This window comes from Geotrypetes seraphini, chromosome 1, assembly GCF_902459505.1.
Source record: "Geotrypetes seraphini chromosome 1, aGeoSer1.1, whole genome shotgun sequence".
In the NCBI taxonomy this organism is placed as follows: domain Eukaryota; kingdom Metazoa; phylum Chordata; class Amphibia; order Gymnophiona; family Dermophiidae; genus Geotrypetes; species Geotrypetes seraphini.
The window spans coordinates 362,660,334-362,683,321 of NC_047084.1; the positions used below are offsets into that span (position 1 = coordinate 362,660,334).

The 22,988-nt window shown below is 41.8% G+C and overlaps 1 protein-coding gene and 1 long non-coding RNA gene across 4 annotated transcripts in view; one reads left to right on the forward strand and one right to left on the reverse strand.

Moving 5' to 3' along the window:
- The window catches only part of EPHA5 (EPH receptor A5), a 690,216-nt gene that overhangs the window by 383,639 nt on the left and 283,589 nt on the right, over positions 1–22,988 (forward strand). For all 3 annotated transcript variants that reach the window (XM_033914879.1, XM_033914888.1, XM_033914869.1), the window contains exon 5: positions 20,987–21,142. In XM_033914879.1, the coding sequence (XP_033770770.1) occupies positions 20,987–21,142 (156 nt within the window). The remainder of the gene's footprint in view (positions 1–20,986; positions 21,143–22,988) is intronic.
- On the reverse strand, positions 889–19,361 carry LOC117345780. Its single transcript, XR_004536507.1, has 3 exons — positions 18,958–19,361; positions 8,252–8,439; positions 889–1,037 (listed from the first exon to the last, which is right to left on the reverse strand). It is a non-coding gene; the product is annotated as an uncharacterized LOC117345780 (long non-coding RNA).

The window sequence follows — 22,988 nt, forward strand, 5'->3', positions numbered from 1 at the left end:
ATGATATGTTCTGGGGATCTCGCGGCCCAACTGCACACGTGGGCGGAGCTACAAACAGAACTTCAGATTTCACCCATTCATGTCAATGGAAAATATGTGAAAAGCTGCCATTCTCACAGTAATTCAAAAACGGCTTGACCGATTTGAACGAAACTTGGTATGCAGATCCCTCACTACCTGGGGTGATATGTTCTGGGGGTCTCGCGGCCCACAACTCTATGTTGCTTGCTCAAGGGTGGGTTCACCCAAGATTTTATATGTTCTTGCTCCAGGAGGTGAAACTAAAATTGTTGTTTATAATCACGTTTTGCGTTAGTTGTATTGTATTCATTTTATCAAATATTTCACAATATAATTTGAATATTGTACTTTTTATTAAGCTGTAAAAAAATAATTTCATTCACCACTATAAAGTATCTTTATTTGAATCCATTTACAGTGTTATTGCTATAATTAAATACCCGTGCAACGCCGGGGCATCAGCTAGTTGTTTTATAAATAACTTGTTACTTCCAAAAAAATACTGTCACTGACTAATCATCCCTTACAAAAATGATGAAAAGTATGGAATGGTATACACCTCCTCCACTTTGATAGTTTTATTGTCTCATTTCAATCACAAATTTAGATTATTATTATAATAGAATAATCTAACACAGTTTTATAAATAGAGCATACACAGTGGGAGTTTAAGGGGTCCTTTTATCAAGCCGCGCTAGCGGGGTTAGCACGTCGGACATTTCATCACGTGCTAAACCCCCGCGGCCAGCTAAAAAACTAATGCCTGCTCAATGCAGGTGTTAGCGGCTAGCGTTGCAGGCGGTTTAACGCGCGTTACACCCCTACCGCAGCTTGATAAAAGGACCCCTAAATCTCTGTGGGTAGAAGATTCCATAATTTTGTAGACGCTTGAAACACAGGGAGGTGAATGTGTCTTTGAAAATTATTGGACCGAGTTGGATGATTTTGTTCTTCATATGTGAATTCTCTTGGAATTGTTTTCTTGTCTCATTGTTTGTTGTTGATTCTGGTTCGTTCTTAGAAAAAAAATTGAGATTTGAACTTTAAAAATAGAACATACGCAGAAAACAGTAACTCTAGTTAAATTACGATAACAAACACGTGAACATCTGTAAACTAAACAACACATATTCTATTGGCTTATGGCAATCTATATCTAAATGTTGAAATCCTCAGTAGTTAATACTGACATGTTTCCTTTCTGTTGAGTTTATTCTTGAATGAGTTGCATATTATAATACTTGACCTACTTCTTATGGAAGATTAACTGACTTACCTCAAAACAATGACACTGGCTTAAGTTTTGTTTTGCTATTGTTAAAGACACGTTTCCTCACCCAGTAATTTTTATTTTATTTTTTTTAGCAACTATTAGGAAGACATGATAAGACAAGAGATAAAACAAACAGAAATAGCATTGTAGATGTGCATACAAAAATATCTATGCAATTAACAAAAAGCCCCTTAATCATTTGCCCATGAAGCAGAATGAGAAAAGCTACGAGATGTTTTCAAATTCTCTACTAGTAACATCTCATGCAGGTTTCTAACAAATAGTTTGCAGCTGAGAAGGAAACCATCAATCAAAGAAAACATGTTCTTTAGCACAGCATGTATGTCGTAAGGGCAAGTTCCAGCTGCAATAATTTAATGCACATGCTTGACCCCATTTACAGCAGTTTTCAACTGTTCTGTGCCAACATAAAAGTGCTTTGGACAACAGAGTCTGCCCATTATGTCACTGATATACTTGCATTAAGGAAGATTTTTTTCAGTTTTCTTTTAGGCCATGATTGTAACTGAAATGCTGACAATATTCTTATCATTAGAAGAACACGGATCACTTCAAACAGTATCCAACCCACAATGAAATAACAGCCATCTAGATAAGTGTTGCTGTGTCTTATATATATTTTCTTGTTTTCTTTTTTGAAGTTTGAAGTTGTTTTCTGTTTTTTTTTTATAAACGCAAATAAAATTAGAATTCCAGTCAGATATAAATAAAGTTCATATTTAAGGGTGGGACGGAGGTTCTAAGCACTGTTCTTTTCGCCTCTATATGATACTTCAACCTCCTAGTGAACCTATCACTTGGGAGAGTTTTTCTAAAGGTAGGGTGCTGTATTAATGGCTTGAGCAGGATGTTATTTACATTGCATTAATATACACTTAAGATGCCACATTGGTGTGTATTTTAAAAAATGTTTAAATATACAGTATTTTCTTATGATCCAAAGAAACCCCCTTTTTGCTGTGATAATATTCTTATCATTAACAGTCATAATATACTGTACAACCATTCACAACAATATCATAGTGGTTTACAATCATAATAACTAAAGGGGGCACGTGTGGCACAGTGGTTAGAGCTACAGCCTCAGCACCATGAGGTTGTGTGTTTAAATCCCATGCTGCTCCTTGTAACCCCGGGTAAGTCACTTAATCCCCCATTGCCCCAGGTATGTTAGGTAGAGTGTGAGTCCACCAGGACAGATAGGGAAAAATGCTTGAATGTAAACTACTTAGGCTATAAGTGGTATATCCTATATAATAAAAGGCTAACTCGCGCATGCGCACTCATATTTGCGTGTTCCGTGCGCTGTAGGTCTGTGGTCGCAGGAGTGCGCATGCGTGAGTCCCCAGCCTTCTTCCCAGCACCTACCTTGGCTGTCAGCAGCGGCGCCTCATCTCCTGTGGGGATCTCCTGTGTGCTGTGTCCAGCGGCCTGCACATTGCCGACTCCCCCCCCTTCCCGCTACAACCGCTACCGCTCTTGTTCAAAGCGGCCTGCTGAGGTTCGCGGCCGGCTGTAACGAACCTCGCAGGCCGCTCTCCACATGGTAGCACGTTCCCTCTGACGTGATTGCGTCAGAGGGAACATGCTACCGAGTTGGAGAGCGGCCTGCGAGGTTCGTTACAGCCGGCCGCGAACCTCAGCAGGCCGCTTTGAACAGGAGGATCAGCCACCACGGGGATTGTGAGAAGAGCCGCCGAAAAAAAAAACCTTCAGCCCCAGGAGAGAACCTTCAGCACGCGAGAAGGGAAGGGGAGGGGCCGAACAGAGCAGGGCAGCTCACGGTAAGAGAAGGGAATGGGGGGTGGGGGAAAATGCTTCTACTGCTTCAGCAGGGACCTGGAGGGGAAGGGAAATATCACTGCTGCTTCTGCAAAGGAAAGTGGTGGGGGGGGGAAGAGAAATATCACTGCTGCTTCTGCAAAGGAAAGTGTGTGTGTGGGGGGGGGGAGACAGAAATAAATACAGACAGACAAAGGAGGCTAGGGAGAGAGACAGACATAAATAAAGACAGACAGGGGACCAGAGAGAGTCAGAAAGAAAGACAGACAGAGACAGGAGAGAGAGAGAGAGAGAGAAATTGCAGGAGGGAGAGAGACAGGAAGAAAGAGACAGGAGCAGGGAGAGAGACATAAATAAAGACAGACAGACATATATTCTAGCACCCATTAATGTAACGGGCTAAAATACTAGTAAGTACTATAAATAAATAAAGGTACTGAATAAGGTAGGGGAGCAAAAGTAGCAGAGCCAGAGTAAAGAAATCAGAAAGAGGGTGAGATGTGCTGCAGCCAAGACTAGCAACCTCTGGCTCAAGAGAAAAGCAGGCCTTCAGGCCTGCTTTGAATCTCAACAAGGCTGTTTAAAGATGAAGGTATTTTGGAATTGAGTTCCATAGTAGCAGCGCAAGAATATAAAATGATGAATCGTGAGTCGATTCAAGATTTGCAGGAGAGGGAGGTAAATTAACCAAGAGTTTATCATTAATAGGGGCTTTTGGAAACAGGACGTTAGAGATAGGCTGGTTGGCCAAAATTCATTGCTTTGTATGCTAAGACCATGATCGTTAAACAGGGAGAGGCATGGCTATTGTTTGAGCACAGTAAAAAGAAAAAGTTTAATAGCAATGTTTTGAACAACTTGCAATTTTTTGAGTGGAAGCTGGCGCATCCAATTATAAAGGTAATTACAGTAATCTAGGTGGCTGGTGATTAGGACTTGGATCAGAGTATGAACGGCATTTTTATCCAGTACAAAACTTAGAGAAGAAATAAGATTTGATAATAATTGAAGCAATATGCCACTCAAAAATAAGTTAAATTTTCAATGATATAATTCCAGTACGTAATCTATGCAATATTTTCTTTCCATTTCAGAGAAGTCTTCATAGCTAGAACAACATTGCAACCCATGATCCACATTGCTTGATCTTTCTTATGGTTGAGTATAAGATGACTGGAAGTCAGCCACTGTGGAATGCGAGATAACCAATGAGTGAAGTCAGGGCAAGGGAAACAGCGCCAACACAGCAGAGGAGCTGCTTGTTGTCGACAGTGATCTTGCCCGTAATGTTTTGAACTAAGGTAGAAAATGGGCTAAGAAACATTGAAAAAGAACAGTGCTAACACTGAACCTTGAGTAGTGCATTTTGAAATGTAATGGAGAGAAAACAGTAAGGAGTTGACATGGATTCTAAAAGTGTGATCTTAAGCAAACATAAGAATTGCCATACTGGGACAGACCGAAGGTCCATCAAGTCCAGTATCCTGTTTCCAACAGTGGCTAACCCAGTTCCCAAGCACCTAGCTAGAACCCAAGTAGAAAAACAGATTCTAGGAATAAGCAGTGGATTTCCCCAAGCCATCTCAATAATGGCCTATGGACTTCTCTTTTTTAAATCCCGCTAAGCTAACTGATTTCACCATATTCTCCGGCAACAAATTTTAGTTACATGGTGTATGAAGAAATATTGTATTTGTTTTGTTTTAAAGCTACTACTTAGTAGCTTCATTGCAGAATGTTACTTCAAATTCAAATACTTTAGTGGTCTCCAACCATTTTCATGTAGAGAGATGTAGTGTGAATATAAGAGAGCTCTGTGAGCCACCAAAATATTTCAAGCTTACGTACATTACTAATTTTGTAAATCATCTTGATCTGTTGGTAAGACTGGGTACTTCAAGGATATATTTTTTCAAAACCTCAGTTTTAGAGATCATGTGATGTTTTGAGCAATTCAGACATGTGGCTGAGGTGGTCTGGGGCCCCCTGTTTTTGTACTTTATTTTTGTTTTTAATTTCTGAGCTGGCCATGTATAACCTGCTCAGAACTTCTGCTTAGTATATGGACAAGTTTGTTAAGAAGTCTGGAGATGGAATGAAAACTTAGGGGGGAATTCATGAAGGGCGTTAAGAGTGTTAGTGCACTATTTGTGTTAGCGCACATAACCGCTAAGGATGCCCTTTATATTTCTATGGGTGCATTATTGTGCACTAAGGGGTCCTTTTATTAAGGTACACTAACCAATTTAGTGCACGCTAAATGCTAAGGTGCCCATAGATTATAATTGATGCCTTAGCATTTAGTGCATGCTAATGTTTAGCGTGTGCTAAGTCACTGTTCTTCAACTGCCGGTCCGTGGACTGGTGCCGGTCCACAGAAAATTTCTGCCAGTCCACACAGGGCCGTCAAGATCGAGTCGGCAGTTAAATTTCCTGCCAACTGCGGTTCCTGCCGACTGCTGTTCCTCCCAGCCTCAGGCGATCAAGACAGGCTGCCGACGTCGGGGCCTTCCCTCTGTGAGTCTCGCCTGTTCAGAAACAGGAAGTTGAAACAAAATAGGCGGGACTCAGAGAGTGAAGGTCCCGACGTGCCTGTCTTGATCGACGCCCCTGCCGAGTTGCTGAAGAGGGCCGCGGGGAAGGTGCAAGTAGAAGGGAGAGAGCTGCAGGTACCAGGGAGATGGTCAGTGTGTGCGAGCAATATCCTGGGGAGCCTTCGACAGTGGCTGTCTCCCCTCCCAGCATCTCTCCTACTTGTCAGGGCAGTGATTCACTAGCAACCTTCTCTTTTCTCAGAGGCGGCAATGGACCCAAATCACTGCTGCAGGCAAGTACTGAGAACTATTGGAAGGGGAGGAAGCCACTGTAGGAGGCTGGGAAGCTGCTGGATAAAGGGAGAGCTGCTACTGGACCTGGAGGGAGGTAGAAGGAAAGATGCTGCTGGGAGGGGAGAAGGGAAAGGGATGGGAAGAGAGTTAATGTTGGATAGGGGGAGGAGGGAAGGGAGAAGGAAAAAGGAAGGAGGGAAGGGAGAAGGAAAAAAGGAAGGAAACAGCTGGCAGGGAGATTACTGGAGGGGAAGGGGGTCAGGGTGGAATGGAGAGATCAGATGAGGGAAAGGGGAGAGAGAGGAATGAGAAAGTAGAGAGAGATTGATGCTGGAAAGGGGGTTAGCAGAGAAATGAGAGAGGGATAAAGATGCTAGATCTGGTGTAGGAGAGATAAAAATGAAGAAAGCAGTGAAGCTGGAATGAATGATGTAAAAAGGAGAGAGAAGGCACAGGCTCGATGGACATGGGAGAAGGGCATAGAAAGAAGTCAGATACATATGGAAGGGAAGAGGGCAGACAGTGGATGGAACGGGCAGATGCTGGATTGAAGAGACAGGGCAGACACTGGAAGGAAAAGAGTGAAAAGAAGATGAAAGCAGAAACCAAAGACAACAAAAGGTAGAAAAAAATAATTTTATTTCTATTTTGTCATTAGAATATATCAGATTTGAAATATATATCCTGCTAGAGACATAACTGGGGACTGCAGTATTCTGTTAACATGATATATCTGTGTAGCATTCTATAATAACTTGGCTTGTTCAGTTTTCTTGATAGTAGAGGGGATATATGTGAAGGGCAGGGGAAACAGGGGTTTTGTTGGTCTGTACTCTGTATATTTGTATTTATAAAATCACAATTGTTCAGAATATTGTTTCTTTTTATACTTTAACAAAATACGTTCAATATAAAATCATAACTGCGGCTTGTGCAGATGGGATCAGATGGTTTGTGGAAACTGAGCTCGCGGAGACAGGGCGGAAATGTTTTTTTTAAATTTCAGTCTTAATAGTTTGCCGATCCACAAAATAATTCTTTTATTTCTGCCAGTTCACCGGTGTAAAAAGGTTGAAGAACACTGTGCTAAATTGATTAGTGCGCTTTAATAAAAGGCCCCGTAACTGCTAAATATACCCATAAAAATATAATGAGCATCTTTTGTGGTTAGCACACGCTAATGCACTTAACCCCCTTTCATGAATTCCCCCATAAATCATCTAAAAAGGTTAAAGATAAACCCCCGCTGTGGAGATGACAAGATAGAGGAGATGAGCACATTGACTGCTGTGCTGTTCTCTGCACTTCAATTAGAGCAGCTTAATGAGGCTGTGACATGGGCAATGGAGTTGCATCTTAAGCAGCTTTCAGGGCAGATGTCTAACGTGGAGTCCTTGCTTTCAGAGACCACATGCTGAACTGGTGAGTTGGAGCTGCACATTTCTTCCATAGAAGACTCGACTGCAGCCACGTACATGCAACTGAGCACCTTGCAGGCCCAAATGAAAAAGCAGGCCATGAAACTCGAGTCAAGGGGAAGTCTTGTGTTTCATGGCTTCAGGAGTCTTTTTATAAAAGGTTATGCACCAGCACTTACAAACATGTGTCTGCCCATGTCTTGTGGTCTGCACCAATCCAGCCACAAGCATGTAGATAAGTATTTTCAGTATCTGTGTGTATGATATTCTTAGTGGTGGTTAGACTATGTGCCATGATAGTCTGATTGGGTAGCCTATGTTTGGTTCCCTTTCACGTGAACTTTATAGGTTGTGGGTCTGAGCACTAGATATATTATATATAGTACTCCCTCGATATTGTGGGGGTTCTGTTCCAGGAACCCCCCCCGCAAATCTTGAAAAACCGCAAATGCAGTTTTTCATGGGGGAGACTGGAGAGGGCAGTGGGAGAGGCAGGAGAGAGCAGCCGGAGCGCCGGCGAGTGAAGGAAATCACTTGCTGTATGCTCCGACCGCCTCTTCTTGCACCAAAGTTGGGCCTTACCAATCAGGAGCTGCGTGTCAAAGCAGCTCCTGATTGGTAAGGCCCAACTTTAGTGCAGGAAGAGGCGGTTGGAGCATACAGTGACTGATTTCCTTCACTTGCCGGCGCTCCGGCTGCTCTCTTCTGCCTCTCCAGCTGTCCTCTCCTGGACGGCGGTTCACGGTCAGAAAATACCGCGAATGACCGGGACTGCGAACCGCTGACCGTGAATGACCGGGGGAACATTGTATATAATTTGGTCTATGATTATTTTGTGTGTGCATGAATTAAAACCAACTTTAAAAACAAAACACTTGTGGAGCAATAATATGTGTTTTGTGGCTTACCTGAGATGATTCCCAAGAAGCAGCTGCATCACATTCTGGAAAGTTAGATCTCGAAGGAATGTCCTTCCTTGTTAAATAAGGGGTCCTTGTGTCATGAGTGCTTGCACCACTTAGACCACAAGCGTGATGAGGAGCTTCGTCCTCAAGTGGTCATTGTGAGAATTCATAATTAAGGAGAATTGTTGCATCTATACAAGCAGAAAAGAGACTCTTTAAAACATGATGGGGAACTAGTGCATACATACATTTCAGGATTATTCACCAGCTCTTTTGGAGAGATGCAGATGTTTTACACCTCTCTGCAAGATTGTATATAAGCACAAAATTCAATTTATATTCTTTTATTACTGGAACATCAGACTAAAGTATTGGTTAAAAGCTCTTTTTTTTTCTGATGAGGAAATTGAGGTGTATTAGAATATATTTTAAGATTTACCAATTCTGATTGTTATTACAGGTTCTTCTTTTATCCAAACTCGATTACTGTAATATCATCTACTTAGGAGCTTTGAAGCAAACTCTTTTAAAACTACAAACGATTCAAAATAAAGCTTCTTAGATTAATGTTTTCTTTAGGTAAATATGATAAAATCACTCAATTCTATACAGAGCTTCATTGCTTACCTATGATGAAGATCTTATTTAAATTATTTTGCATCTTATACAAAGTTCTACTTAGCAATTGCCCAAAATATCTTTTATCTCACTTGGAATTTACCACCATTATCAAAAATAGAAGATTGTAATAATTTTCCTTTAATGTATCTATCAGTGGAGGGCTTGAAGAGATCTACAATTCATAATAGCTGGGCACTACATACTCTTGTAAGATTACCCATTTTCCTGTGAGCAGCTAGGGCTGTGTGGTGCTGGTTATAATAATAATAATAACAGTTTAAATACCGCAGGACTGTGAAGTTCTATGCGATTTACAATTATTTAAATATGCGACAAATTGAGTAGAACTAACAAAGTTGAAAACTAGTGACTAATAGCTCGAGAGATCAGTTATTTTTAGAAAGATTGTACAGATCAGCTACCTAAGTACTTCAGGAACAGATATGTTTTTAGGTGCCTCCTAAATTCCCCATAAGTATTAGTAAGCATAAGTAATTGTTCCAGATCTTTACCCCATAATGCTGCCTGATGTGAGAAAAGATATCGATGATGTCTTTTAAATTTACATCCTCTAACCGGTGGAGAAACAAAATTCAAGTATGAGCTTCTCTTATGTCTATTGGTTGAGAAAGAGAAGAGGTCAGTTATATATTTAGGGGCTAAACCAAATAGTTCCTTAAAGCAAAAACATCCAAGCTTAAACTTCATACGTGCCTTCATCGGCAACCAATGCAGGAGTCGGTAGGAAGGCGTTACATGATTGAACTTCTTCAACCCAAAAATCAGCCGGACCGCCGGTTATGTAGAAGGCACTTCTTGGTAGAGGCTACAACCTTCCTTACTATAGAGCACAATCCTGATTGGACACTGATATGGAGTAACTAGTGCTTCGGCACTGGGGAGTCCAAAGTCTTTGTTTCTTATATCATGTAATAACTGTTGATGGTAGATTAAAATCTTTTCAGGAATTACAGAACACTTACTCCCTGCTTGCATCTGATTATACTCATCTCCAACTTCGTCAATATGTTAACAGTCTTGAGTGGAAACATTTATATGACGATGTCCAGGACACACAGTACTGCATATACACTTGTATCTCGGCAGTGAGTCCCATTGGCATATCATCACAGGTTCTTGCAAGAAATGATTGCTGAACTGGATTACGCACATTTAGCACTGCTTGGAATTGAGACTTTTCTCTTGTTCTCACAGCATTTCACCTGGAGGAGTGCTTACGGAACATGAAAAACCTGTCTGGTTCAGCACTTTCTTTTTTTTTTTTTTTTTTTTTTATTTATAGATTTTCAATATAACAATCAAGTATAAACTTGTACAGAAAAGCAAAATTGAAGAAGCAAAAAGATTTTCCCAAACATAATATAAAACAAGAAATAATTGTATCTTTAATCTCACTCAAGTCCTCTATTTAGGATCCAAGATTAAAAATAAACGGAATTTAAGTAATCAATTAAAGAAGAAAGACAGTTGTAGTTAATACTGTGCTAACAGTCGTCTATCTTTATCCATCTTGAGCTGTCTCTTTCTCCAGTCTTGACAGTGATAGGAATGTTGTCAGTTGAGATGGTTCAAAGAAAACAAATTTATGCAATTTATAATGGACTATACATTTGCAAGGATATCGAAGAAAAAAAGTAGCTCCCAGGGCTATTACTGCTGGTCTCATTAGAAGAAATTCTTTTCTCCGCTTCTGTGTGTCTCTGGTCAAATCAGGAAACATTTGAACTTTTAGTCCCAAAAATTCTTTATATTTATTTTTGAAATATAGTTTCAGTAACCATATCTTATCCATTGTGAGAGCTACTGAAAGAAGCAATGTTGCCGGCGTAGCTACTTCCCTATCTGAGGATTCTAATAAAGCTGTAACATCCAAAGGCTCTTGATTTACTTCTTTAACATCCTTAACAGGAAGGTAGTACACCTGAGTTAGAGGTGGTATAGAAGATTCAGAAATTCCCAATATTTCCGTCATATAGCGAGTAATCATTTCTCTAGGAGTCACTGTTATAATCTTAGGAAAATTAATTAATCTAAGATTATTACTTCTCATAGAGTTTTCAAGTGACTCAAGTTTCCTTCTTAAATTTGTGTTATCTTTGATTAAAGCCTCCTGTATTACTTTTTGGGAATTAGTATTCTGTTGTTGGTTTTCTATCTGTAATTTATTTTCAGTGGTAATTTTCCGTATTTCTAGGATGTCTTTATCATACAATTTAAACCGTTCTTCCACTTGATTTAATTGAGACGCTATAGTTTTAGGAATAGTAACTACCAGATCCCACAGAGCGTCCAGTGTTACCTCCTGGGGTTTAGTTATCTGAGGAAATTGAAAATGTAAAGTCTTATGCTCACCCACTGGCAAGTCTTCCAATGTCTGTCGAGACTGGGCTAATCCTTCCCCCGCAGATGTCCTGTCCTCGAATTTCTTATTCATGTTTCCCAGAGAAATCTGGGAAACCGAATCTCTGTCCCCCGGACTGATCTCCGCTGCCTCTAGAGGAGGAAACACTCCGATTCCCGGAAGTTCCCCCTCCCTCGGGGAACTAGCTGTTCGTGGATGCGGGGGAGGTGCTCGGTTGTCAGGGCTAAAGGTGGTTTCAAGCCCCAAGGAGGACTGCTGCACGCCGTTCTCCTGCAGTGTCTCCAGCGGGGGTAGCCCTGATCCTGCCGACGTTCCCTGCATGCGCCTGATAATTTCTTCAATATTGCCGAACACGGAGGTCTCTGAGCGCCGCGAGGCCCCAGCGGCGCTTTTCCCTCTCCGTTTGGGCATGTCGAAGGTAGGAAATCGTTATTGTATACCGGAAAAATGTCCAATTTGAGAAAATTATCGGGAGCTTCCGCACAGCGTCCCTATACCGTCGCCATCTTGGATCGGTCCTCCTGGTTCAGCACTTTCATGGGAGCTTGTAATATAAATTTATTTTGCGCCTATTTCTCCAACTGGAGTGCACAGGGCTACAATTAGCAATATGACTCACTAAATGCAACTTTCATCCAGCCACTTTGGAACATTTGTTTTGGCGGTGTCCCAAGATACAGTAATTTTGTCTTTGAAAATTACAGCAATAAGTCTTTGAAAATATTTCAGCTCGATGATCCCAGAAGTTTGGACACACTCCCATGCTTTTGTTTGATATCTTGCCACTGTCATCTCTTGTACGTTGTGGCATAATGTTTTGTTTTGTTTTTTACAGAGAGTGATTTTGTTAGCAAAGAAGTCAATTTTGTGGTATTGGTTGGAGGTTGCAGTTCCATCATTGGTGACCTGGAGGATACAAATAATAACTTTACTTTCTTTGGAGCAACTGGATGTTACAGACATGACTTCCTCAAAGGGAATTGCTTTTCAAAGGACTGGGGAGAGAATTTGGGCTACGCATTCGCCATTGTTGAATTAAATTTGTGTTGACCATATCTTCTTTTATGTCTCATGCAGCAGCCATAGGAATGGGATGGGGGAAAGGGGGAGAAAAATGAAAATTATGGTAGTGTGACGGGCCGTGCGGTCATTTCCCTATCACATTGCTAGGACCTGCAGTGCTCCGGGCCAGGTTTTCTAACAACCCTTTCTGTATTCACACACATATTCACTTCTAGACACTCTTGAAGGTATAATGAACACTTTTATTGGTGTACAGGACCTGAGTCTGTTCCTTCACAAGCTCAGAGAAACCAAAACTATACTTTTCAGTCACTTAGTCCAGTGTAACAGTTTGTTCTATAGACAGTATCAATTCCCATTCAGTGTTTAGTCAGGTAATCAACTCTCAGCAATTTCAAAACCTGCGTGGCTTACCTCTGCCACACCAGATATTAGCTGTTCCTTTCACAGCAGTGTTAGGCTCACCAGACAGCCTCAACCAAATAAACACTGGCCTACCTTAGCCACACTTTTACTGTCCAAGCTTCCAATATATTCAGCAGGCTTCTTATCCAGCCAAGCACAACACCACTCACCATACCAGTTCTTCCAAGAAATCCTTATCAGTCTTCTCAGCTTCCCCAAGGATTTAGCCCAAGGCTTCTGAGCCTTCTCTGCTAAGGGAAGTCTCTTTGTGGAGGCTCTCACTTTCCTACAGGTACCCTCTCATGGGGACCTCTCAGAATGAATCCCAGACTGGGCATATGAAACTCTTCCTGCCTGGGTTCCATCCATGACTCATGAGGGTAGCCTGTTCAAGAAGTTCAGTTCCACCTGCTGGATAAGGGTTGAGTTCTGAGCTACAAAGCTCAATGCTTCTTGGACCCTGTAGTTCAGTGTCACCTGCTAAATGAGGATTGAACTCTGAACTACAGAGCTCAACGCATTCTGGACCCTGTAGTTTACCCACTAATTGGCCAGCGCCCTCTACTGCCCACTAATATTACAACATCACTCATGAGGGAGAATCCCTGACTCCCTCACATACCCCCCCCCCTTCTTAGCTCATCTCTAATAGGGGGAGCAACTGCTTCCATTAGGGATCCCTTCCAAATAGGAAAAGGGTAGAATACACTCAAGGCATCTAGAACTCTAATCATTATTAGTAATGTCCAGGACCGCCCCAGGGCCACAACCCCTTCTATCACACTCCATTCTTCACAAACACACATATGATTAGGGCACATTAAGCTCAGCAGCCATTGGGCCCCATCACGCCAATGGCCTTGCAATTTGAAAACCAGACTGTCCACACTCTTCCTGGAACTCTTCTTCATGGACCTATGGGCACACCTTCTTGAATTTCAGGCTATCCTAGTTGCAAAATCTTCTGTCTTTTCTTTAGGCATCCCCACCTGTACCATCACAGCTCCTGCTGAACCCATCTTTTCTTCTTCCTGTAGATCCAAGTAGTCATCGGGCTACAGGTCATCACTTCCTGGTTTTCTTCTCTTGCCGGAGAGTCTCGAACCAACGCTTTCTTTGGCTTCCGCTACATTCGACCCCTGGCCATTTTATCACTTGTGCCCATAGACTTGGGGTTTGGTTTAGGACTATGGTTATCTCCTACAACCAAATTAGAGTCCTTTCCTGCTTTAGGTTTAGCCTTCTCTCGGCTCTTTTCCTCCGACTCTGTAGGTTTTGCTTTCCTCAAAGCAGACCTAGCAAGTGTTCTTCTTTCCTCAGATTTGGGCTGCAGTCTCCTCTTTGGATTTACTCCACTTTACTCCAAGGAATTTATTCTTTTTAGGGGAGCTTCCCGGAACTCCATCCAGGGAGTTTTGTCAGGTGCCACCGATTGAGACTCTTTCTCATCTGTGGTTATTTTACTGGCATCAAGGCTTCTAGGTGTAGGATAGAATTGGACTGTAAACCCCAGTGGATAGCCCCCTTTGGAAAACTCCACTGTGGTATTCTTTACCATCTTTCCATCGCCCTGCATGCATGCTTGCAGTAATTCCTTCCAATATCCTGTGGAGGTCACCAAGCTCCCTTTCTGTGGCCAAGCTCCCTTTCTGTGGGTTATTCCGGCTTGCCTCTTAACCCTACCAGGGCATTGTGAAGCCACTTCCCTGAAGCCTGGGACGATTCATCTTCCACTCGCTGAACATCTGTCTGTATCAGTTGCTCCTGAACACTCTTTCTCTGAAGTTTCTCAGCTGCCTTTAAACCAGATCCTAATATAATACAGTAATCTTAATTTCCAGTTCTTTTGAAAGCCTTTGTTTCTCCTTTAAACTGTGTACGAGCTTCGTAAGTTCTTCTTCTAGTTGACTCCTCACTCTCAACTTTTGGTCATTTTGGCAACCGAGGGCATTTCTTTCCTTTTTTAATTTTATAGTGTGGGCCAGCAAGGCACAGCTCTCCCTCTGGGTTCATGGTTTCCCTACTCGCAAATTCAATTATTCACAATTTTTTTTCTTATTTTTGCAGGCTGCCTGAACCTCCAAGGACCTTACCTGGTGGTCTAGCAGTGACTAGTCTCGAGACTACAATGGGAACTCATGGCAGCCATTTTGATGACGGCTTTGCATGGGGCAGGAGCATAGGAAGATCGCTCCTGCCCCATGACACGACTAGACCACCAGGTAAGGTCCAGGAATGCAGGAGGGAAGCAGGGGTGGGTCAGAGCCGGCCCAAATAATTATTCACAATTTTTCCCTATTCGCGGGCCGGCTTTACACCTAACCCCCATGAATATGGAGGGAGAACTGTACCTTGCTGGCCCACACTATAAAGCTCTACTGGAGTTTAGTAAAAGCGGTGTAAATAAGAGAAACTAAACATGACTTCATATGGCGGAACTATTGTGGATAGAGAGGATTCATTTTGTTAAGGATAGACCTGAGTGCAAGAGTACAACTTTTTCAAATATTCTTGAAACAAATGGTGTGAGACATTGGCCAATAATTGCAGACACTGATGGGTCTAAAGGATTATCCAGGAAATTCTATATGAGAATAGGCCACACTTATACCCTGTATTTGTGAGCTGGTTGAATGTTGAGGCCTGTCGATTTTGAGAGGTTGATGGGTGAGACTAGATGCTGAATAAAATTGAAACAAATTGCCTGATATGTGGTAAAACTCAATATGATTAAACACTTGGCAAGAACAACAGACATTTATAGAGCATGATCAATACTAGTGAAGTAGCTATTTATTTGTGGGGGGTTTTGGTCCAGCTGCAATATAAAGTGTCTGAAAAGTGCTTTGAAAGGAGGTTACCAAATGGTCATGCTTATGTTAATTGTGCATGCTAAGATACAGAACTTCCTGTAAGAAAATGTTGCACCACAATTTCATTCAAATAGTACCCTTGTGATCTGAGTTAATTGTACATGCACAATCTTTGAATCGTAGAACACCCAGTAATCATTGAATACTGAAAATAGTCCACTGGAGATTAGTTCTGATTCAAAATAAACTCACTGGGGACAATAGGCTATGGTAATCTTTATTCAGCACTGACCACCACAGGCTGAATTAGTCCTGGATATTCAGTAATGGCCTCTGTTTCTTTCTGGGACATTTGTATCCATAGTTCTTTCTGGGACATTTCTATCGGTGACATTTGTAGCCACAGTAGCTATCTAGGCTTAGCTTATATTCAATGCTGGGACTCAGGTTCTGTAACTATTAATAATAATAATAGCTTTATTTATATTCTGTCATACCTTTCAGTTCAAGACAGTGTACAATAAGAGGTGCTGATAACAGTGAGTTAACATCGGTTGGAATTGGGAAGGGATAAGTGGGCGGTTATGTGGTTGATTAGTATAGGAGGTGGGAGGGGGAATGTGTACAAAGAGGTAGGTGTTGAGCTATTTTGGAGGTTCAGACAAATTTGTCGAATAAGTGTGTTTTTAGTGATTTTCTTAATATGTGGTATGTTTATTTGGGGCTACCAAAAAAGATTTTATTAAGACTTTGACTAGTTCAGAATGCAGTAGTCCGTTTGATCTTTGGTCTTAAGAAATATGATCATGTCAGTCCTTTTTATGCCAGACTGCATTGGTTGCCCTTTGAGGCCAGAGTATTTTTTAAGTTTGGGTATGTTTGTTATAAGGCTCTTTTCGGTTTATTGCCATCTTATTTGGTATCTTACCTGAAATTGTCTAATTCAATAAAGTGTACCAGAAATTTAGGTATGTTCCTCTTCCCTGCCCCAAGAGCCTGTCATTACAAGACGTTTTTTTGGACAGGACATTGGAATATCAGGCGGGGAAGATGACTTCCTGGATGAGTCCACTGATTGCCCAAGCCTATTCTTAATTTACATTTAGGAAATTACTGAAAAATTACATATTTGATAAATAAGAATGTTGATTTTCAAGATGGTGGTTTTTATTAGGCTATGTATTTTTAATGGATGTTGTATTCATTGTAGCTGTGTTTTTTGAAATTGTATTTTTTAACTGAAATGTTTCAGTTCCTTTGTTGTGAACCACCTAGAAATGTAGGTGAGGTGGTAATAAGAAAATAAATTATTATTTATATTATTAGTGAATTCAGGATTAGGTCGCTTAGGGTGTTGTTCCATATCCCTGCTTGGAAAGTGAGAATCCTGCTGAGGAATCTTTTGAATCGGCATCCTTTGGGGGAGGGGAATGTAAACAGGAGTATTCTGTGTGGGAAGAGGAGTATGTCCTGTAGATGAAGTGTTTCAGGAGGTAGGTGGGAGCGGTGCCGAGGAGTGTCTTGTACCAGAGGCAGCCAGATTTTAAGATTATTCTGGCCTCGATGGGTAGCCAGTGAAGTTTCGTGTAATATGGGGTGATGGGTTTGGATTTTTTCAGGCCAAAGATTAGTCAAATGACCGTGTTCTAGATTAGTCTCGGTTTCTTGATGGATTTTTTTGTGCGACCCTAGGTAGATTATTTGCAGTAATCCAGTGAACTCAGGATCAGTGACTAAATGATGCGAAATCAAAGAATGGTTTTAGTGTACACAGTTTCCATAGTAAGTGGAAGCATTTTTTGATTAGGATGTTGGTATGGGCTTCAAATGTCAGTTGTTGATCTAAGGTGACTCCTAGGATTTTAATGGTAGTATCAATTGGGAAACGTCTTCCATTTAGGTTGATGGAAGGTTCTGCGGGATTGTTCGGAGGGGAGGCCATAAATATTATGTTTTCTTCTGGGTTTTGTTTTAGTTTGGAGTTTGTGGACCATTGTTCTACTTGGTCGATGATTGAAGAGACAAAATGTCTCGTTTCGGTTGATAGGGTGGAGATGGGGACTATGATTGTGATGTCATCATCTGCATAGATGTAAGATTGGAGGTTCAGCTTGGATAGTTCTTGGTCTAGGGAGGACATGTATAGGGTGAATAGGGTGGGGGATAGGGGGGAGCCTTGAGGGACGCCACAGGGGTTGATCCATGTAGTTTTGTTCACTGATGACTTGATAGGATCTTTTTTTTAATTAGGCTAGTTGAGGACAGCTGTTTATGCAGTCTCATTGCCTGGTAACTTAGGCACTCACACACACTTGTCTGTAATCCCTGTTACATACTGTTCCACATTAAAGCCCTAATACAAAATATATATGGTAGCAAGAACATATCCGCAGCTTTATTAATAAATTAACATAACAAGGAACATGTCAAAATACATCAAATTCATTTCAATTAACATACTGCAAATAATGTCATTTCCCTTTGCCATTCACCAACTAGACGATGTTGTACTAGCTGTTCTGGTCCTCTCTTCCCCACAGGCATGCGGTACCACAGAGCCCAAAACCCAAATCGCTCAAGGTGGTGATGCACTCAAGCAACCATAAGCTTTTCGCCAATTTACTGACCCTCATCAACCTCACACTCCTTCCATTTCTGCCAAAGCTGTGACTCCAGAAAGTACAGCCTCCAAACCCCAACTCTACTGTCACCCCCAATGCAAAGAAGGATGGGCAGGACCTTTTCTCCGGTTACCCTACCCACAAACACCCTTCCTCCCTAGCTTTCCCTCACAACAAAACCCCACCAAAATCCTCACACCCTACACCCACACCAAACTCCTCCCTTCCCTTTTATCCTCCAATCACACCTTCCCCAAGTCCTCCCATTCCCTGGCTACCATGCACAATTAACCCCTTCCCACTGCCTCCTAGCCATTCTCCCTCACTCATGCATGTTCAGCCAACTTAATGCGTCCCATTGTCGAGCCCATGAGCGTTTCTTTATCTGGTTACCAGCATTACTGGCTACTCCTGGACAACCTTGGCACTAACCAGAGAGTGCTGTGGCAATCAGAACAGATATTCAGCGGCACTGTCTGGTTAAGCAATGCCAAATATCTGTCCCTGTCCTGGTCAGCCTAGATCAGGGGTAGGTAATTCCGGTCCTCGAGAGCCGGAGCCAGGTCAGGTTTTCAGGATATCCACAATAAATATGCATGAGATAGATTTGCATCTCAAGGAGGCAGTGCATGCAAATCCATCTCATACATATTCATTGTGGATATACTGAAAACCTGACCTGGTTCCAGCTCTCGAGGTCCGGAATTGCCTACCCCTGGCCTAGGTTAACTGGGCAGGAGACTCTGCTTCTCAATTAAACCATACCAAAAATCAATCCCTTTTTTTTTTTTTCAGATTGCAAAATCATTTATCTAAGATACTTTATGCATGCTCAACTCTCACCTTGAGGCACAGCCAGTTGAGTTTATAGGATGATCGCCATGAATATTGTGGGACAAGGATCCTGGCTAGGCAAAATGGTTTTGCTGAATCCTAGTCCTGAGTTTAAAATAAAGATAGTGGAACAAATAAAGATAGTGGAACACAGGTTTCTTATTGTCTCCCAGAAATTGTACACAAAAAGGTCCATGTTGTTCAAACAAAACCACTTTAATGAAATATCCAAAAGTTTCAAACAACAAAAATGTCAGAATTTTGGCACGAGTGGAAAAACAAACTTTCAAAAATTTCCTTCACTCTTCTTAAGGAATCAAATAAGTCCCGCTCCAGCACAAACCGTGCTTTCAGAGTTAGTCGTGGCTATCAATACAAAAATCCTTAATTTAGTTTTCTGGCCAAACTCATGGCTTAACAAAACAGTCCAAGCACTAAGCACCACTTTCTTTGAAAATGTTCTCTCTGGCTCTGGCTCTGACTGTGTCCCTGTTGGGTAGAGCCAAATCCCCAACAGGTTGGGAGAAGAGGAGCCTGTTCACCACAGGTGTTGCCGCCCTCCCAATAGACAAACTCTGGTGTAACTTTTGCACTCCCAGCACAAGTCAGAGCAGCGCACAAGCTGCTCCAAAACACAAATTCAAAAGTTCAAAAAAAACCAAGGAAAACGTCTGGGCTTAATAGCCTACTCACACTCCATTAAGTGTTCCTCCCAGTTAGGCAGGTCATAGTCCACCTGGCATTCCATGTCTTGTTCCTCAGGCTGGACTTCTGGTTCCTCCATTTCCCAGTCTGCAGGGAAACTTTCTTGTGCTGGCCATGGTTCAATAGAAGGTCTGGCTTCCTTCCCAGCTTCTCTTCAGCTTCCTGTCCCAGCTGCCTCTCCTCTCTATCTGACGAGGAAAGCTCTGTAAAAGGGAGTCTCGGCAACAAGTCACGCCCCTTCCTAGCAGAGTTAGCCAAATTCTTAAAGGGCCCTGTCCTTTCAGTAACAGCTTGAGCTTTGGATACTCTTAAAGGGGCAGGCACCTTCCTAAAGCTGTTCACAGGATTTTCACCTCGCTCAGGATGTTTCCTAGACCTGGTCACCGGGTTTTTACTGGGGCTTACAGGGACTTTCTCCTTGGATTCAGCAGGACTAGCCAGATCCCTGTCACAATATGTATGAGATGAATTTGCATATTCTGGGTTTTCAAAATACGTAAATTTATCTCTTATGTATTCATTGTGATAATCCTGCAAGATGTGCTTTTAAGGAAATAATTGAGAAAAAGTGCTGTAAGACATAACCCAAAGAAAAAAAATATGCACCCATCTCTGTTAAATTCTGTCAGAAACATCATACATATAAATTGTAGCTGCAGAAAACATGGCATGGCCGGTTCAAAATCTGCATGAAATTATCTGTCAGATAGTTTATAATTTATCACAGCTTTTCTGCAGTAATCCTAAGAGAAAGGTTTGATTGGTTCTATTATGCCTTAGAAATTTCTTTACAGATTTGCAGTGTCATTATTTGAATCTGCTAAACCTTACTGTGACTTAACATATAGCATATCTTTTGCATTTTCAGCGCTGTCGAAACAATATTTCGGAGGGCTTTGGGACCTCATAAAAGAGGAACCATTAAGCTGTTCGTAATGCATTTCTGAGATATGTCTCTGACTGGCTAAAAAGGCCGCACTGAACCTTTATGTTCTTTAAAGCATGGAACCCTGAAGACCTTTAGCTGAAACTCCTTCAGTGAGAAAATAAAAAAAATCAAACCACGACAGCTGCCAGGGGACTCAATGGCCATTATAACCTCAATCTCCTCTGCAGAAATGGATATTGTATCTTATTAACATGACTTGCCTCTCTCCCTTCCCCTCTGGCATTTTTCTGATGATTCTAGATGGAATATCAAATGGCCTCCTTAGTTTCGTTTCCATGGTAGTAAAATGTATAGATAAATATACTCCTTTTTTTTTCCCCTTAAGAAAGGTTAACCAATTTCGCTGGAAGGAATTAATTTGTGTTTTACTCTTTTTCTATGCAGGGTGTAGACCAGGATTCTTCAAGGCCTCGCCACAAAGTCAGACTTGCAGTAAATGTCCCCCTCACAGCTACAGCCATGAAAAGGCATCAGCTTCCTGCATTTGCGAAGAACATTTTTATAGGAGGGAATCTGATCCGCCTACCATGGCATGTACAAGTAAGTGTGCAGTTCATCTTTTTTTTAACCCCCCAAAAAAGAAAATTATTTTGCTGTGAATTCTGATGGTTCATATTTTGCTCCTGTGGACATCTTTAGTCTTCTGAAGCTCTGTTTGCTACCACTTTGTATGAGTGAGCAGGGAAAGAAACAGTGAACAGGCTTTGTGCTGCAGCGTAGAGAACACTTGAGAGGGTCTATTTATAAGGAGTGTAGGTGGCATGTTTTTATTGATTTGAAGCAACTTGAGAGATGGGCAGAAAATTGGCAGATGAGTTTTAATGTAGAAAAATGCAAAGTGATGCACCTGGGCAGAAAAAACAAGGAGCATGAGTATAAACTGTTAGGTATAACATTGGGGAAGAGCGAACAAGAAAAAGACCTAGGGGTACTGATAGACAGGACCCTGAAGCCGTCAGCTCAATGCACAGCGGCGACAAAGAAAGCTAACAGGATGTTAGGCATGATAAAAATCACGAGTAGATCAAGGGAGGTCATAATGCCGCTTTATAGAGCAATGATCAGACCATACTTAGAATACTGTGTCCAACACTGGTCTCCATAGCTGAAGAAGGATATAACACTGTTGGAGAAGGTGCAGAGGCGAGCGACGAAGCTAGTAAAAGGTATGGAGAACTTGAGTACAAAGATCTCGTCAGAAAACTGGGATTATTCACCCTTGAGAAGAGAAGACTGAGAAGGGATCTGATAGAGACTTTTAAATTGCTAAAAGGAATCGACAAAATGGAGCAAGCTCACTCACCAGCAGGGGGAAAGGATGGAGAGCACGAAACAGCGTTATTCACATTGGCGAAAGTGACCCAGACTCGGACCAGAGGTCATGGCCTGAAGCTGAGAGGGGACACGGCCAGGACAAATGTCAGAAAGTTCTGCTTCACACAGCGAGTGGTGAACGCCTGGAACTCTCTCCCGAAAGAGATGGTGGAGGAAACTACCATTCTAGGATTTAAGGGAAAAGTGGACACACATCTTCTTGCAGGACACATTGAGTGATACGAGTGACTAATGTATGCACATTGAGTGATACGAGTGACTAATGTATGCACTACGCCTGGCTGAGCCTCTGCGTGTGTGGATCACCGGACTGGATGGACCCCAGGTCTGATCCGGTGCAGGCATTTCTTATGTTCTTATGCTCTTAATATAAGCTAGCCAGAAAGGCCTGATTCTATATAAGACACCTACATTTAGGCACCTAGATCAGCACAACTAGTCGATCTAGCTGCTTAACTTAAATTTTTTAATTGGCTTAATCAGCACTAATAATTAAAAGCACCTTTAAAAACCAGTTTAAACATTATTTTTAAAAGTTAATTTGCCAGTAGGAGCCTAACTTGATTGGTGCCTACCACTTTGAGGTAGGCTTATAGACTGAGGCGCCATCCAGCAAGTAGGCATGGTTGGGATCAAATTCAAGGTGAAGTTTGAGTGTGGATTGACATAGGTGCCAGTTGGTACCTACCACTAAACTAAACTAAATCTTAGGTTTGTATACCGCATCATCTCCACATTTGTAGAGCTCGGCACGGTTTACAGGAGAAGGGATAGAAAGAAACTACAATGAAAGCTAGAGGTTTACAGGGGATGGGATAGAAAGGAACTACAATGAAGGGTTAGAGGTCCAGGTATGAAGAGTTTTAGAGGGCTTAGAATGTCGGGGATGGAGTAAGTATCAGATTTTTGAGAATAGCCAGGTCTTCAGATATTTGCGGAAAAGTTGGAGAGAGCTCAGGTTCTCAAGAGAGGAGGAAAGGTTGTTCCAGAGCTCCGTGATTCTGAAGGAAAGGGATGTCCCTAGTTTTCCTTTATGGGAAATGCCTCTTAG